The following is a 16,995-nucleotide window of genomic DNA, read 5'->3' on the forward strand; positions in this document are numbered from 1 at the left end:
AGATTTAATAGTACCTTGAGATACTCTTCCCATACTTCATCTAGTGCAGTGACCACCATACGTTTATTGTCTCAGCCGAATCCACTAGCAGCAAGCATGTCCTTGACATCATTGTACTCTTTTTTGTGATATCAGAGTCTGTTTTGTACGTTTTGCCAGGTGACAGGCACCCCTGTTTGTCTTGTCACTTGCTCGGCCGCTTCTTAATATGCTTCTCTTTTGAAGCCATTATCGGCTTTCCTTCCCAATGTGATTTGTTCCAACAATGTGGTACATAGAACCTAATCCATTGTTGAGCTCCACTTGCTCTTTGCTACCCGGAATATGGGTTCTGCAGGGGATTTTGAATTGAATTTTATTTTTGCCTGCAATTTAATAATATTATGAACAGTTTGGATGGCATATAAACATTACGGTGGCTCAATGAGGGTTTCAACGGTTGGCGTTACTATTATCACTCTTTTCTATTGTGTGACCCACCAAAGTTTTAGATCGCCTCATATTTGGATTTCCATAACATTCCGAGCTAGTGAAATTTATGGACGGAGTGGTTTCTCACGGGCATATAACGTTCACCCACACGAACTTCCAGTTCGCTGGAAAGAGCCGATTCGCATGGAAGCGGACTGCGTAATCAGTAACTCACTGTCCTATAGCGTACTGAGTAAACCCTGTGGGGCCCACCGTTAATATATACATCTTATCCACTCTGTCCATTCACTTTTATAGATCATTTTAGGATATGAGACTAAAATTTCAGCATATCCAAACCTTAAGTAGACCACACCACGGGAAAGAACATGAATAATAACTTCCACGGTTGAAACCTTCCTATGCCCACACTGTTTTTTATTTGTCATCCAACCTTTTAATAAGGTCACACAGACAGATGAAAGGAAGACACAAATATAAAGTTGATTTAAAATTTATGTGTCTGAGAAGTTTTCAACGGTAGGATTTCATTCACACTTTTTCCTGTGGTATGGTCCACCTTAGCGTTGGATATTCTTAAATTTTGGTCTCATGACTTAAAATTATCAGGTAAAACGGATGGACGGTGTGGATAAGACATATAAATCACAGTGGGCCCCACAGTTTACTTCGCAAACTATAACGTACTGAGTTAGTACGCAGTTCAAAATCCAAACCCTAAAATTTCAGAAACTCAAGAATCCTCTCTCAGAGCTCTCTTCTTAGAAAATATAGATTCAAAACCCTAAGACTTCATAAACTCTCTCTCGGAGCTCTCCGCTAGAGAAATTTACAATGGCGGCAACAGCGAGCGAGCAGACGGTGTTGCAGTTTTTCCCTTCTTCGACGAGCTTAATCGCTCGTGTCCACCCGGTCGTCATCTTCAGCATATGTGATTGCTACGTCAGGCGACCGGACCAGGCCGAGCGAGTAATCGGCACTCTCCTCGGCTCCATTTCACCTGACGGCACTATCGACATTCGAAACTCCTATGCCGTTCCTCACAACGAGTCTTCCGATCAGGTCCCGCTTCTTTACTCTACAGAAATATTAATACTAAAAAAATCGCTTTCTATCGATGTGAGTTTCAGTTGATTCGGTTTCGATTATTAGGAATTGGAAAAACATCGTTAGGGTTTTGGGATGAAACTCGTGTTCGATGGGATTCCAGTTTGATTTGTTTCTAAATCCAGGTTTAGGTTTATTTTGAGAGCCGAAGGGAGGATTTTCAGTTTGTATAAGTGGGGCCTGTGGTTCAGTGATACAAGCCATTGCTCTGTGGTCCACCGTATATGGACCATGCCCCTAAAATCCTCAGGGTTGTAAGATCATTGGAAGCAATCTCGGGCCTTTTTTTTTTCCAGTTGATTGTGGCCGATTGTTGTATTTCACTTCTTCCTGCAAACGGGAACTTAGGATTATCTAGCCAGGGAGATGTTTGGGTCATGGTTTAATGGTCTGGATCACTGAACTGTGTGGCCCATTCATAAAAAGAACAACATAGCTCTTGTGAGCGAGGATTGCATAAGTTGCTGTAGTAAAGAGAGGGAATTCAACTCAATCTGAGGGAGAAATACACGTACCCCTTGTAGATGCAGCAGCCCCTCATAATCACCACAAAAAGAGAGGAAATTTTCCAATAATTGTTGCTGGAATTTGTTTCCAGCAATCTTCTAGTTCATATTCAACTGAAGAAAGAAACATCCAAATAAGAATAAATGGACTATGGAAGAATCCAGCAGCCTTCTTGTAAACAACCCACAACAATTATTAGAAGAGTGACTCTTCTCACTAAAGGAAGTAGAAGAAACTTCAATTCTGTATTTATTTACTAAATTCATGTCACAAAACGTAGGTGTGGCCTGGTATATATAGGCCTTGCACACACCACTTTTCTAAACTTTAGGTCTAACTCTGTTGCTTGCCAACCACTAATCAAGCTTTATGCTATTAATGGGAGCTAACTGCTAGCAAAAAGAATGTGTACGGATGAACTTTGCACGTAAAACTCGTGAATGGTACACACGTGTGAACAATGCAGACATGTGGGGTTCTTAGGATGATCAGATCACCCATGCGGCCCACCAATTTGATACGATTGTGTACAAGGTCCACCAATCTGATCATAGGTGGCTAATCCTTGCTATCAGGGGCCTGGATCTCGCACGCATGTGCTGTGTTGTCTGTTGTGGGATAGAGGGATTCAGGTCCTACTATGAATAGTTATCGCATTATTCTAAATTTTATCTTTTGGGCAAGGACTTAAGATGGTCTCTCCTTTGAAGGTCACAAGGATGATTAATACAATCATTGATATGATTTTGAATGTTTTCTTAGTTACAACTTGCAATCCACATCAATGCCCTTTTTAGTTGCAATTTACATAAATGCAAAAGGCTAATTATGCAGCCTATTTGACTTTGCTTTCTTAGTTGGACGGTAAGGTGTAAGTGTAGTTGAACTTGTAGTTTTGGTATTTACTAAATGTGGCTTGTCTGTTGTGTCTCTCATTAGCGTATCTTAACCCTTTGAAGCCTTCTAATAACTTTGCCTGTTGGTAAAAGAAAAAGAAAGAGTTTCAGGAGGTTATTTGCATGCTGAATTTTCCTTTTATGTTTCTTTGTTACAGGTTGCCTTGGATGTTGATTACCATCACAATATGTTTTTGTCTCACCAGAAAGTGAACCCAAAGGAAGTCATTGTTGGATGGTAATCATCACACTGCTAATTGATTACATGCTTTTGTTTTGATGTTAATCAAACTATGCAAACTTCTCAGCCATTGGATTCATTATTTGAAACGTGTGATGAACATTTTGTTTTGTATTTGACTTCGATGCCATCTCATTTGTAGTTTAGAGGTGAACACATATTGATCTGTGTATCTGTGCTTATATTATCATTTATTAGGCCCATTCGGTCCTTAATAGGGGTGGTAGAGAACTTTTACATGTTTCAAAGGAAAATTTCACAATATTTACAATGTGAGTTGTGAATCATGTCATCATGACTCAGGAAAGCTACAATTTATTGAATTGTTAAAAAAAAAAAGAGGCTAAAATTCAGTTATAGTGTATGAATGCTCATTTGATGTCATGAACTTAATTCTTCTGAGTGGAATATCTCTGATCGAAACATTGTGTTGCTGAGATTGGTGATTCATTTTTAAGATAACCTCTTAGAATGTGACTTTTTTTTTTTTCATTTGTGGACCCTTTTCAGCACCTGAGTACCATGTTTTATATTTTTTTAATGTTATTGAGTTCCAATGTAGTTGCTCCTTTCTTAGGCGAATGGCTTCCAGTTGATGGTCAATTTTTCATGTTCGATTCCATGCTATTTATGATGTTTGAGTAATGTTTTTGGTTATGTATCCAACTTAGCGCACACGGACAAGTTGGTTGAACGTGGTGATTTCCTATGAAACATGATATCCTAGATTCTTGGACTGCTTGGTTAGTTTGAAGATTGTTCTCATGTTTGTCTGGAGTGACAAATCAAAACTCTGTGGAATTGACTGCATTTTATAAGTCAACGAAAAAAATAGGCCTCTCGATAAAAGGGCAAGTCGATGAGTCAATTGGGATCCTGTTTGATTGGGTCAAGTTGACTTGCCCAAGTGGCATGGGAGATTGGTCTCATTTCTTTGATTTTATTTGTTTATATATTTAATTTTTTTAATTTTTTTTGAGATTTATTATGTGCTTCCTTCATTAGTGTGGACCCAAGGCCTTTAGAACCTAGAGGTTTGGCGTTTCGGAGATCTTTGCCATTAGGTCACATGGGGTGTGTGGAAACAGCACAACAAGAAATCTTTGATGGTATTTTGTCACCCTCATATAGGGTGAATGACACGATGAAATTCCCCCTTGTTGGGGGATGTGCTCGGATGATTTTAAAGGTGTCTTGGTTTCAGAGTTTGTTAGATATTGGAACTTAAGCATTGGTGACTATTGTTCATGTTGAGATGTAAGTTTATAAGGGCCTCTTTTTAATAAAAGGAATGTGAGGGGGCTTATTTGTAATTCTATCATAAGCTTTTTTTTATTAAAGAATGAGAATAAAGCAGCTGATCGTAATGTCTCCTTTCACTTTTCAATCTTCTTCTCTTTTCTTTATCTTCCTCTTTTGTTCTTTCCCTTTCCCTCTTTCAATCTTCTAGTCCTAGCACCTACCCTCATCTTTTACTTGGTATCAGAGCCATGTTTTCTATCCCTAGATACGAGAACTGTTTCTTTCAATCAGATTTGAAAGAATTGCGATGGAAATTGATGAAATGATTCCTAGGAAATTAAAAATGAAGGAATTTTTGGCGAAAGAATTTGAGATTAAGGATCTAGGAAATTTGATGTATTTTTCGGACATAGAGGGGCAGTTCAATCTTTATAAACGATGGGTCTTTGGGAAAAGGGAACTGGCTTTACCAAATAAATGTATATTTATTTCGCAGAGAAAGTACACTGTAAATATATTGAAGGACGTTGGCAAGCTAGGTTCTTGACGTAGTACATAGATGTATCAGAGATTGGTTGGCTGATTATTCTATCTCTCACTTGAGCTGATTTAGTTTTTTTAGTAAGTATGGTGAGTCAACTTATGTAAGCACCATGAGTTCCTCACTTGGGGCTGTTGAAAGATTCCCAAGGTATTTGAAGATATCTCCTAGGAAGGGCCTGTTATTTGCGAATCATGGCAATCTCCATATAGAAGTTTATATTGATGCAGATTGGGCTGGTGATGTAGGTGATTGAAGGTTGACTACAGGATATTGTACTTTTGTGGGAGGAAACTTAGTTACGTGGAGAAACAAGAAACAAACTGTAGTGGCTAAGTCTATTGTAGAAGCAGAGTACTGGGCTATGGCTTATGGTATAGCAGAGTTACTGTGGCTGAAAATTCTATGACATGATTTAGGAATCATCGTGAATTATCCTATGAAGCTGTTTTGTGATAAGTGATAACAAGGCAACCATCAGCATTGCACAAAATCCAGCTTGGCATGACCGTACCAAGCACGTTGAAGTTGACAAGCACTTCATCCGTAAGCAAGTTTTTTCTTAAGAACTATGGTTATTTTTGTAACGACGATAATCAGCTTGCTGACATTCTCATTAAGGGAGTTGTTAAGAGAAAGTTAGAACCTATTCATAGCAAGCTTGGCATGATAGACATTTATGCCTTAGCTTGAGGGGGAGTTTTGAGATATAAGTTTATAAGGGCCACTTTTTAATAAAATGAATGCAGGGGGCTTATTTATAATTTCTTTATAAGCTTTTTATAAAAGAATGAGAATAGGGCAGCTGACCGTAACTTCTCCTTTTGCTTTTCATTCTTCTTCTCTCTCCTTGTCATTTCTCTTCTTCCTTTCCCTTTCCTTTGTCCAATCTTTCAGTCCTTGCACCTATGCTCATCTCTTACTGTTTAAATGGTAAGAAAATTTCCATTCGGCATCCTCTGCCTCCCGGATATTGGTAGTTAAATGTTGATTGAAATTCTTTAGGCAATCATGAAATTTCCTGCATTGGCATGTGGTCAGTAAATTTGAAGGTTCTATTTAATTAGCTCTTTCTGGGACAATTGGTATTCTCAACTCATGTCATAGGGAGCTTAATGATGATTAATACGGGGACTAAACCTCATTTTTGAATCCTCTGAAGGTCTGTTTATTGTGAGGGGTGACTCCTGGAAAGCCATTGCTTGGGCTTCCAGTAAATGTTCGGACCTGTTGGGAATAGTTTCTCCTTGTCAATGGGATCGAAGAGTGGGTAGCCTCCAAGATAGCTGACTTAAGCCTATCTTGGTGGTGGTAAATTGATGCATGTAGGATGCATCCAGGCCCTTTTAGGCTTATGAGTGAGATTCCATGACAGTTCGAAATCCTGTTGGATCTGTGGATCCCACAGTCCAATCAGATGTGATTCTTGCTCCTATACACGAAGCATATATGGTATTTTATATGAAAAGATCAACTGGTTTTGTGGTAAGGAATGTAACTGTAAGGAATGTAACTGTCCTAAAACCCATATGGCTGGGAGGGGTATGCTAACCCTGTGGTGAAATAGGGACCAGATGCATATTTGTGGGTACACAGTGATATACATGTGCTTGCACACACACAGCTGTATGCTATGCAACCATATGGGTGAACCAAAGAGGATATATGACCCCAGATCAATTCACTGATAAGCTTTATGGAAGTAGAGTTGATTTTGTGCAAAACGTGTGGCCCGAAATCCTCATACGGTTTTACCAGAGGCTCATACACATGGTATCTTGAGATATAATAGAAGTTGGACCCTATCCGGAGAATAGCCCATCTGGCTGTTTGGTGGACTGTTTGGGAAGAGAGAAACGGCAGATGTTTTAGAGATGAATCTAATTCAGCAGCGTCCCTAGTGCGCAGAGTTAAGCAGCTTATTATAGAATGGGCTGCTAACGTAGACAAGCTTAAGGGTTGTAATCTCCTTTTCCTTGGAGCGTAGTCGGTCCACTATCTCAGCGGCCCCGCTCCCTTGTTCTGTTTTGTATCTTGTTTTCTTTCCTTTTAATATAATTTTCGTGACTCTTCAAATTTTTTTTTTTAGGAAGTTTTCTTCTCAATAGGGATATTCTTCCAAAACAAAAAAAGGAAAAGAAGAATAAGAAAAGGTTGTCAATAGGGATACCCAAAAAGGTCATTAGCATTTTATTAGCAAGTTGTGTGTGAACTTCTTGGCTACAGAAGCCCATAGACCTTTTATGCAGTAGTGATGATGCTTATTTTGAATAAAAAGTTAAAAACTGAGTTTTCTTCTCAATAGGGATTCTGACAGGTCAAAGTTACTTACAGGTAATCCTATTTGGATGTAAGCTACAAGTCACTTACAAGTAAGTTGGTTTTTGTGTTTGGGTAACCTGTAAGTTAGTTACAGGTAACAAGTTGTGTATTCACACCAAGCAGTAGGGTCACACCAAGCTGTATATTCACACCAAGTAGTATATTCACACCAAGCAGAGCTTGGAGTAGAGAATCGTTCCAAAATCTGATTGCACATAAAAAAGCTTGGCATGAACCAGGCCATTTTGTTAATCTTATCTAGATGAATATTTGAACCAATCCTTATGTTAAACCAATTATTAGATGGGACATAAAAGTGGACCCATGGATTCGAAATACATGCAACGTAGGTTAAGCTGGATGAGTCACAACCAAGTGGGTTGGGGCCATTATTAAGTGAATGCCAACTATGGTTTCATTAAAAAAATGCATGTTGTATTTTGGGCCTTCCCCTTGCCCTTTAAGAGCCTTCCATTTGTACCGGCCCACTCCTTGTAATGGAGGGATATATTTACAAGAAAGAAAATCCTCATGGTTAAGGGATACATTTACAAGAAAAAAACATAAGCAGATGATATGCATTCCTCTTAGAAGTGAGTGGTGAATTACGAGTACCATCGTCTACATAAAAACAATTGCAAGAATGTTGAATAAAATAAGGACCTAATATCAGTGTTCCAATGGATATGCTCAAAAGGAAAAATAAAGTAGATGGTATATAATCCTCTTACAAGTGATCGGTGAATTATGATATCCATTGCATATATAAAACAATTGCAAGAAAGATGAATAATCAAAGAGATAGGGACACAATATCACCGTTCTAAACTAATCAGACGCTTCAATTATAGTCTTACTTTCTGATTCATTATAATGTAAATCAATGCGACCGGACCAATCATGATTGAAAAACAATTGTAGATTGTATAACAATTAAAAAAAATATCTAACGGATGACAAACAAAACAAGCTGAACCATTTGTGATTGATAGTTAAGTTGTAATGATGGACCAGATATTATACTATCAGCTGTGAGCACCACAATGGTGGGTCAGGCAAATGTTCAACCGGTAGTCCAGGGTCAATAGAAGAAAGGTTTGGCCTCTGATCACTGACTAGGATCATTTCACTGTTATGAACTCTCGGATACGACCCATCATTGTAGGGCCATGGATGTAAACACGTGCAATGATGTGCAAATTTAAATAAATATAAGCCATGGGCCACAAAAGTTTTGGATCAAGCTGACATTTGTGTTTTCCCTTCTCCTAGATCTTGTGCGCCCTTGTCAACAGGTTGGATGGCAAATAAACATTACGGTGGGCCCTAAGAAGTTTTTAATGGTGGAGATTCAGTCACCACTGTTTCCTGTGGTGTGGCCCATCTGAGATTTGGATCTGCTTCATGTTTGGGCCCAAGCCCTAAAAGGAGTTGGCAAAAACTAGTGAACGCTGTGGATATACAAACATACAAAGGTGGGCCCCACTGTCCTGGCCTCACCGAATTGGGGTGATTGAAATGCAGAAAAAAAGAAAAAAGAAAGAACTTAACCCTACTGCCCAATCGACTGTAGATAGGGAGAGGGAGAGGCGCACAACACTTATTGCACACGCAGAGATTGCAGAACCGGTTGCAGAGAGGAGACAGAGAACTGCTGCAGAGAGGAGAGGAGACATAGAGCCTCTGCGGAGAGGAGGAGACAGAGAGCCAGTTGTAGGTAGTGTAATGGTGGTTGTTGGTGCTTTAAAAAAATTAGACAGTTGAACCTGTAAGTCACTTACAGGGAAGTGACTTCTCACCCCCAACCCCATGAAGTTTTCTCGTAGTTTTGCTTGTAAGTGACTTACAAGTGAATTTCCTCCCCCAAACACCACATGTAAGTGACTTCCCTGTAAGTCACTTCCCACTAACCCAACTTAATGCATCCAAACAGGCCCTTATGGAAAGAAAGATATAGATAATACTGTAGTGCGCATGCTAATAACTATCTCGAAGCCCAAAGCTTTGATCCATGAAAAAGGAAAAAAAAAGAAGGCCCAAACCTAGTCAGGTCTTGGTTTTTAAAGATGGGGCACCATAATTAGAGAATTTAGACGCCTTGACATTGTTCTTGGAAGACTTCTTTATTTTTATTTTTTGTAATTATCTAGATCCTCTTCACATAGTTTTTGAACAGCCTTTTTTTCTTTCTTAAAGATACTTCTTGGCTGCCATTGCTCTCCTTCAACAAGCAGTTGGTAACTTGAGTTAAGGCCTAGATGACGACGACGACTTCTTGGACATCTCTGCCCTGCCATTGCTCTCCTTCAACAAGCAGTTGGTAACTTGAGTTAAGGCCTAGATGACGACGACGACTTCTTGGACATCTCTGCCACTCTGTTCCTTTGACACCATATAGATGCTTCCAAAGCAAGTGGCACCTTGAGTAGTTTTTTTTTTTGGCTACCAATATATTTTAAGACCAATTTTCTAGTTAGGATGCGTTCAGATGTTTATTAATTCGCATTGAGCATGGTCTCCATTGTATGCCTTTCTTCAATTCGAAGAATTGAACTCACTCATCTGTTGGAGCCTGGTTTGACAGCTTTCTGTACAAACAAAGTGTATTTTCAGTATGCATTTAAATTAGAAGCCTGGGTCTGCAGAAATCTTGCATATGGTTTCAGTTGATACAAAATAAAAAGAACGAAAAGTGCAATGCTTTTAGTAGGTTTGGTCTTAAGCATTCAGCTAAAAGTTGATTAGCTTGCTATCAACTTTAAGGTTGTGCCTTCTCATTCTCTATTCCAGCCTCTGTCTTGTTATTCCTCCAAATCTGGGCTTTTTTGTCGGTGAGCTCAATTTCTGTTAGTTTTGACAACTTTTGACAAATTTCCAGTTGTAGTCCTGTGAATGTTTTGTCAGATATTACTGCCAAGTTTTTTTTTTTTGGGTGAAATCTGAGTCAAAAAATAAAACCTGTGAATGGCAGGATTTGACCATCTAATAAACGAGTAGTCTTTGAATTTTATTCTACTGTCGTAATTCTTCATGCCACATAGGTGAGACTACCAATTAATTTTCTTTTGATGCATTAGTGTTGTTCTTTGCATTTTCTTCTGATTTTTATGCTTGTTCTACATCACCAATACGAATTTCTTTTTTCTACTTACTACTTGTGATACTATATGTTTTCCAAACTTGTGATCATTGATCTAATTCTTCTTATGTTTCAGAGAATCATCAGTTTAGTTGGCTCACTGTAAAATGCTTCAATGCTTCAGTAATCTAATACTTCTTGTGTTTCATAAAATCATCAGTTTTGTTGACTCACTGTAAAATGCTTTATGAGTCTGTAACATATTAATATTATATGGGTGCATATGACATAGGAATCCTTCATTGTCAGTTCATGTGTCATGCCACTTCAATCTGTACAGGTACTCTACTGGCTTTGGAGTCTCAGGTGGCAGCGCCTTGTTCCATGAATTTTATTCCAGAGAAGTGGCGAATCCCGTTCACCTGACTGTCGATACAGGCTTCAGGAATGGAGAGGCCAGTATCAAAGCGTACGTTTCTGTTAACTTATCTTTGGGAGATCGGCAGCTTGCGGCACAGTTTAATGAAATTCCTCTGGACCTTCGGATGGTTGAAGCGGAGCGAGTTGGATGTATGTATTTTGCTACATGGGCTGCTATGTTTATTGCATCTTCTGATCGAACATCTTCTAAATGATCATGACTTATGTACCATATAACAATTAATGTTCTGACTCAGTGTTTGCTGGACAAACTCAAAGCAAGCGGGGACAGACACTCAGTCTTCAAAAATCCCCCAAAAAATTTAAACCTAATAATTGGCGGCAAACAAATGAAACTATTTAAAAAAGTACAGCAATAGATCCATTCAACCAATAGAAGGCCAAAATTTCTATAGATAGGCTCCCAATCTGGGGATTTTTTGGTGAATGGGCCATTTACAGTGTGAGTCCCATCATATTAATGGTGTCCACTTGTACGAATGGAAAGCCCAAGTAAACTATACAATCTCTTGCCCTGAGCATTGTATAATAACTAAAAATCGAAAAAATCGTCTCTGTTAAGAGGCTCAATCAAGTCTGCAAGTATTGTAAGTAACTTGAATAACTTGATCAGCTAGTTATAAACTATGCTTGAAAGGTTAGTTGGTGTTTTCCCAGAGACGTGGACCTTCTCCTGAAAGCATGGCACAACATCAAAATAGGCAACTTGAAAATCCAGCTGTGGCGGATGGCGATCCTTGCCACATGATGGTCTGTGTGGACTGAAAGAAATAGCCGATGCTTCCGTAACGAATCAAAGCCCTCTCACTTAGTGGGTTCTAACGTCAAATGTCTTATCGCTGAATGGGCCTCTCATATTGATGTTCTTAAAGATGTAGACTTAGTCTTTTTAGGGGCCTAGTTAGTTTCTGCTCCCTCAGCAGATTCTAGCTCTGTTGTAGTTCCGTTTCTTTCTTTAATATAATTAGTTATCTTTCAAAAAAAAAAATAAAAAATCTATGCTTGAAAGGAATTACTAGGTCTACTCAAGCTTATGCTTTGTGGATTAAAAATATGATAGAATGCCATCAGGAACCCAAAAGGTTGGTTTTATGAAGCTTGTTTGGAATATTTATTTTATTTTATTTTTAATGGATTAATTGCCAGTATTCGATGGGAATACAACAAACTCAATGTTGTCTAAATGTGCATTCATATTTCCTGTCATGCCTTATGTTTTTTTGCTCTATATTGGTTCCGGAATTTGTCAGTCCTGAGTCGTTAAGAACCTTATATTGTGACAGTTGACATTCTGAAGACGACAATGGTGGAGAAGCTCCCCAACGATTTGGAAGGAATGGAAGCTTCAATGGAGCGACTGCTTGCTCTAATTGATGATGTTTATAAATATGTTGATGGTGTTGTGGTGAGAGATCTAAACTCTTTCCTCTCAGTTATCATTCTCTATTGTTTTGTGTCTGAATCTTGCTCATTTCTTTTCAGGAAGGGCGTGTGGCTCCGGATAATAGTATTGGAAGATTCATTGCCGATGCTGTAGCTTCCATTCCCAAAATGTCCCCTGCTGCATTTGACAAGCTCTTAAATGACAGATTGCAGGTAATGACAATATTGGGGCTGTCAATGGGACCGGATAGGGCCGGTTGAGGCCTGTCCAAGCCTGGCCCACAAATTAAAACCTAGCCTGAGTCCGACCTGAGCCTGTGACGGGCCAAAACTAACTATTCGGAACCTGGCTCGGGATGTTTATTCTGAGCCCGAGGCCGGGCCGAACCCTGGTTCTACATGGCACTAGGGCATGGGTACGTTTGAAGAATCACCACCATTTTTTAAATGGTCCAAAACTAACACTGGAAATTTGCCACCTAAATCTCATCAGGGATGGGAATAGTCAGGACTCGATTCCTTCTTGGAAGTGTGCAATAGTCAAGTTCCATGTGGCCTACTGTGATGTGTGTCCAACATCACCTCCGTCCTAGGCCACATCATGGGGACTATACGAAAATGCAAGTAAAACCTCCCGCCTCATTGTCATCATGTTCGATAAAACTAAGCGTGATCCAAAGACTCAGGTGAGCCACAACATGGGGACAATACGAAAACACAACTAAAACCTCAAGTTCACATGGTGTAGCTCACCTACTTTTTGGATCAAGCTGGGTGTTAAGGTGTATCTTCATTCTATTGAACCTCAGTGGATGAATGGATTAGATGGAATATAAACAACATGGTGAACCTTAAGGAGGTTCCTATGGTGCATGTCTCCATTCCCACTATTCCCTGTGTTGTGGCCCACCTGATCTTTGGATCGGTCGGATTATTGGGTCCTAACGTGATGTACCATAACTAATGGATGACTTGGATGTCACACAAACATCATAGGGGTGCTACGGATTTTGAATGTCGCATAATATTCCTACAGGTGGAGGATTACAAACAGTTTCTCTTCACATGAAACCAAATGGAAAGAAATGAAGGGAGAGTTAACAAGTGAGGGAGAGTTAAGTAGTGACTATTTTAAGACAAAATTACCAAAAAATAGTAAATGATAATTAAATAGGTGTATATTACATTAATGCTTTAGATAAATGGCAACTAAATAGTGTACATTTGTAAACGCCCTTGATGGCATTAAAGAAGTCTGGCTGGGCTGGGCCTGGCCTGGCCTTCGGGCAGCCCAAGTCCAACCCGAAGCAGTGTAGGCCCGGCCAGCCTGGGCCATTGACAGCCGTAGACGGGATCACATAATATTTCTTTTGGGTTGCTGTTACCGTTACAATATTGACCTATATAGGCCATTGTGCTTTGTTTTTCTTTGGTCTCCCGAAAAAAAAAAATCTATTTCAGCCTGTAACAGACTGTTTCGGACTGGCTGTTGGAGGCCATTACGGGTCAATTTTTTCCGTAATGACCACTATGGCCCTGTAATGTGTGACAGGTGCTACTGTTACCATTGCATAACTGTTTTGGAATACCTTGTTCGGGATGGACTACTATGTTAAATGCATGCATGTAAAGTTAGTTATCAAGCACATCTCTTTAGGAGTTTTGATGCAGTACGTATTGTCACATACTATAATGATGTGTTGGGTTTCTGGCTGCTGGATCATAGATGATACCTAGGGACTGATGTAAGTACGATTGGATAATATAAGTAGCCTATTATCTGATTTGGCTTGTATACTGCATCTCTTCCTGCTAACAAAGGAAGCAGAGGTGATACGTCCTAGGAACTCCCCCCCCCCTTCAAAAAAAAAAAAAAAAAACATAGGTTAGAGTTCTATGCATGTTTTTCACCACACTTTTTTTTTTCCCCCAAAGGTGACAGAAGGGGAGGTGCCCCCCCCTGCACAGTACTGATATAATGTTCAGTGCACTATCATTTCTCAGTACATAATCCTTGACCATAGGTTTTTTGGTTGCGCACTTCTCTTATACTCAGCGGTCACATGTGTTAACACTGCACAAGTATGTGGGATTCAAGCTGCTCATTGAGTGGGCTCCACTATGAATGTGCCCTAAGTAAAAAGATCAGGCAGGCACGCTCATTGGATGGGCCGGAGATGTGGATCATTCATTTTCTTTTAACCATCTTTTCCTTTTTCCCAGATGTGGTCAATCTGATTAGCAAGCATGCTTAATCTTTGGGCCAAGGCATCTATATGGCGGGGTTCATCTGATGAACTGCTTGGATCTTGTGTGTTCATGTTGGCACATGTGAGCACAAGTACTAGAAAGGTGTAATTGCACAGTTGGGAGCATGGAGTAGTAGAAAGGCATACTTGCACAGTTAGGAGCATGGTTGTTATTCACAGGACAAGTCACACTCACAGTGGGGGCACCACTTGATGACTTGATTGGACTTCTCAGTTGTTCAGGATCCAAGCAATTTCATCATGTCTGGTCTGCTGAATATATGCCTTTGCATGTCTGAATGAATTAGGCGGGAAAAACATGCATGCCTCACCCACCTTGTGGGTGGACTATCTTGATTTTTGGGAGAGGCAGTGGCCCCTCCTCATGGTTGTTCTCTAACATGTGCTAAGTATGCGTATGGAAGTGTATTCTATTTCATGCGCACTAGTCAAATTTGCATTCGCCAATTTAAGAACATCTTCGAGGAGAACTGGTTACCTTCCTTGGCTGTTCCTACATCTTGCATCAGGTCTTGGAAAAATAATATCCGATGGCCAGAAACCCAACTCACCTTGATAGGTTGTGCGGGACATGTTCTAATAAACTCTGTAGATTTGGCATATGTGAATGGGATCTGGTACTGGTGCTGGCCCTCTGGGTATGACTTCTGCTCATTGAATATCAACTATTGATACAGAATTTTCTCCTCCTCTTTTTTTTTTTCCCATCCATTTGTAATCCTCTAAGCCTCTTCAGTCAGTAGCCCTTATTCGACTGGTATTATTGTTGTACTGTGCATTTGGTGTCTGATGGCCTTTACCCCCTTTTTCTTTTCCCATGAATGTACAACAGCCACTTTTTCCATATCAGCGCCAATTTATGTTACTGAGCCCAATGCTAATTTAGGTAGTTGGCAACCATGCCCAAATGGTATTTAACAATATTCCAAATGTGTGTGATTGGTAACAGTTTTTTTTTTTTTTGGTTCCATACTTGGTGATGTGCTGAATTTTATCATTCCTTGTTTGTGCCTTTGCTCTGTTTTGTAGGATCATCTGCTTTTGCTTTATCTGTCAAGCCTCACTAGGACGCAACTCAGCCTAGCAGAGAAATTGAACACTGCAGCTCAGATCCTGTAACCCATTTCTAACTCATTTAGAGAAGTAAAAGAGGGTTCACCGATACATGTCACATTGGAGCTGTTGTGGTATTGGTTATTTAAGGGTCTGATGAGCAACCGTGTTTATTTTTTCATAGCTGGGTTCTGCATGAAGATTTGTGTAATTTTATTTGATTTTTATGGGCTGTGGGAGAGATGTTCTTCTACCTACTAGATGTTTTTTTTTAGCAGGGAGGTGTGGGTAGTTCCAACTAAAAAAAGACATCCTTGAAACCAGTTTTGGATGTGGATATCTGATAATTATTACGGTTTTGTTCCAGTTTTCAGAGTTATTGGATCCACGACCTGAGGGTATGCATGGTATAATCATGTTTTCAGTTTTTGCAGCTGGTTTCATGGTCCAGCGAAGGATGTTTGCTGTGAAAATCTATAGATTCAGATTCAATCTTTCAGTTGAATGTGGACCATTGTTGTATTTCTTCTTTACAGTATACTTGGCCTTAAAGATTAGGCCTTGCCCACTGTAGGAGTTCCACTGTGGGCATGGTTTTTGTGGTGACAATGGCTTCGACACTGAACAGCTTCGTGCAAGGAGACATTTTGTGCAGGAGGGCCCACCTCAGTGCTCCTTACCTTCCCATCATCTTTTGTCCTATTTTATTTTAGAAACCCGAGAACTTGGTTCATGTAGTTTTGTCACTTCCAGCACAGAGACCGAGTCTTCACTTGACTCGCTGGTATCAGAAAGTACTTGTAGTACTAATGATTACATAAAAATGGAATTTCTCAAGTCTAACAGGTTATTGTCAGTAATAAATAAAGAAAAGGTAAATGGTCTTATAAAGGTCTTAATAAATGCAAGCACGTGCAGTGCAATTTTTCAAGTTATGAAATAATTCATTTCTATCAGTTCAAATTAACAAAATCTAAACTAGGTGAGCATGTTAAGATAGCTGAAATGAGCAGAAGCAGTGCTTATCTTGTGGTGGCTGCGGCCTGCAACGTGTGCTTTCTTTCATTAGTTTGGGACATTTTGTTCTTCTATCAACTGTATAAAAAACTATCGATTAATCTTGTTGGTTCCCCCTAAAATGCAGACCCGGAACATCTACTCGGGCATTACCGGACAGAAGGAAAGAGAGGCATGGGTAAAAGATAGGAGGTTTGCTAATTTTATGTATGTGTAGAGCGAGGTTTGCTAATTCCATGCCTGTGTTGAACCATACACATCCCACATGCGGGCATATGTGCAAATGTAAAGCACTTGATGATTGAGCTTTCTGTGAGGTTGGAAATAATGCTTAGATCTTCTGCTTAAAATTCCAAACGATTTGAGTCCTCAGGTGGGTTGTAGCTCACCAAGTGACAGTGAGGTCTTTACTTTTAAGGGTCTGGCTCAATGGTAAACAGACTCAGTTTCAACATTGAGATCAT

General features: G+C 39.7%; 1 protein-coding gene across 1 annotated transcript; it reads left to right on the forward strand.

Annotated features, from left to right (window-relative positions):
- Window positions 1-1,136: 1,136 nt before the first annotated feature.
- Window positions 1,137-15,880, forward strand: LOC131242440 (eukaryotic translation initiation factor 3 subunit F). Its single transcript, XM_058241066.1, has 6 exons — window positions 1,137-1,494; window positions 3,101-3,180; window positions 10,708-10,937; window positions 12,092-12,213; window positions 12,291-12,404; window positions 15,491-15,880. Exons 1-6 carry the CDS (start codon window positions 1,267-1,269, stop codon window positions 15,578-15,580), a joined length of 864 nt encoding a protein of 287 aa, XP_058097049.1. The 5' UTR covers window positions 1,137-1,266; the 3' UTR covers window positions 15,581-15,880.
- Window positions 15,881-16,995: the final 1,115 nt, after the last annotated feature.

Source organism: Magnolia sinica, chromosome 4 (genome assembly GCF_029962835.1).
Source record: "Magnolia sinica isolate HGM2019 chromosome 4, MsV1, whole genome shotgun sequence".
NCBI classification, from domain to species: domain Eukaryota; kingdom Viridiplantae; phylum Streptophyta; class Magnoliopsida; order Magnoliales; family Magnoliaceae; genus Magnolia; species Magnolia sinica.

Bases quoted from the DNA above. Each gene is read 5' to 3' on its own strand.
- LOC131242440 (XM_058241066.1), top strand. From the start codon at position 1,267: ATGGCGGCAACAGCGAGCGAGCAGACGGTGTTGCAGTTTTTCCCTTCT. The intron at 12,214-12,290 runs GTGAGAGATCTA...ATTTCTTTTCAG, and splicing joins AATATGTTGATGGTGTTGTG to GAAGGGCGTGTGGCTCCGGA. The intron at 12,405-15,490 runs GTAATGACAATA...TCTGTTTTGTAG, and splicing joins TCTTAAATGACAGATTGCAG to GATCATCTGCTTTTGCTTTA.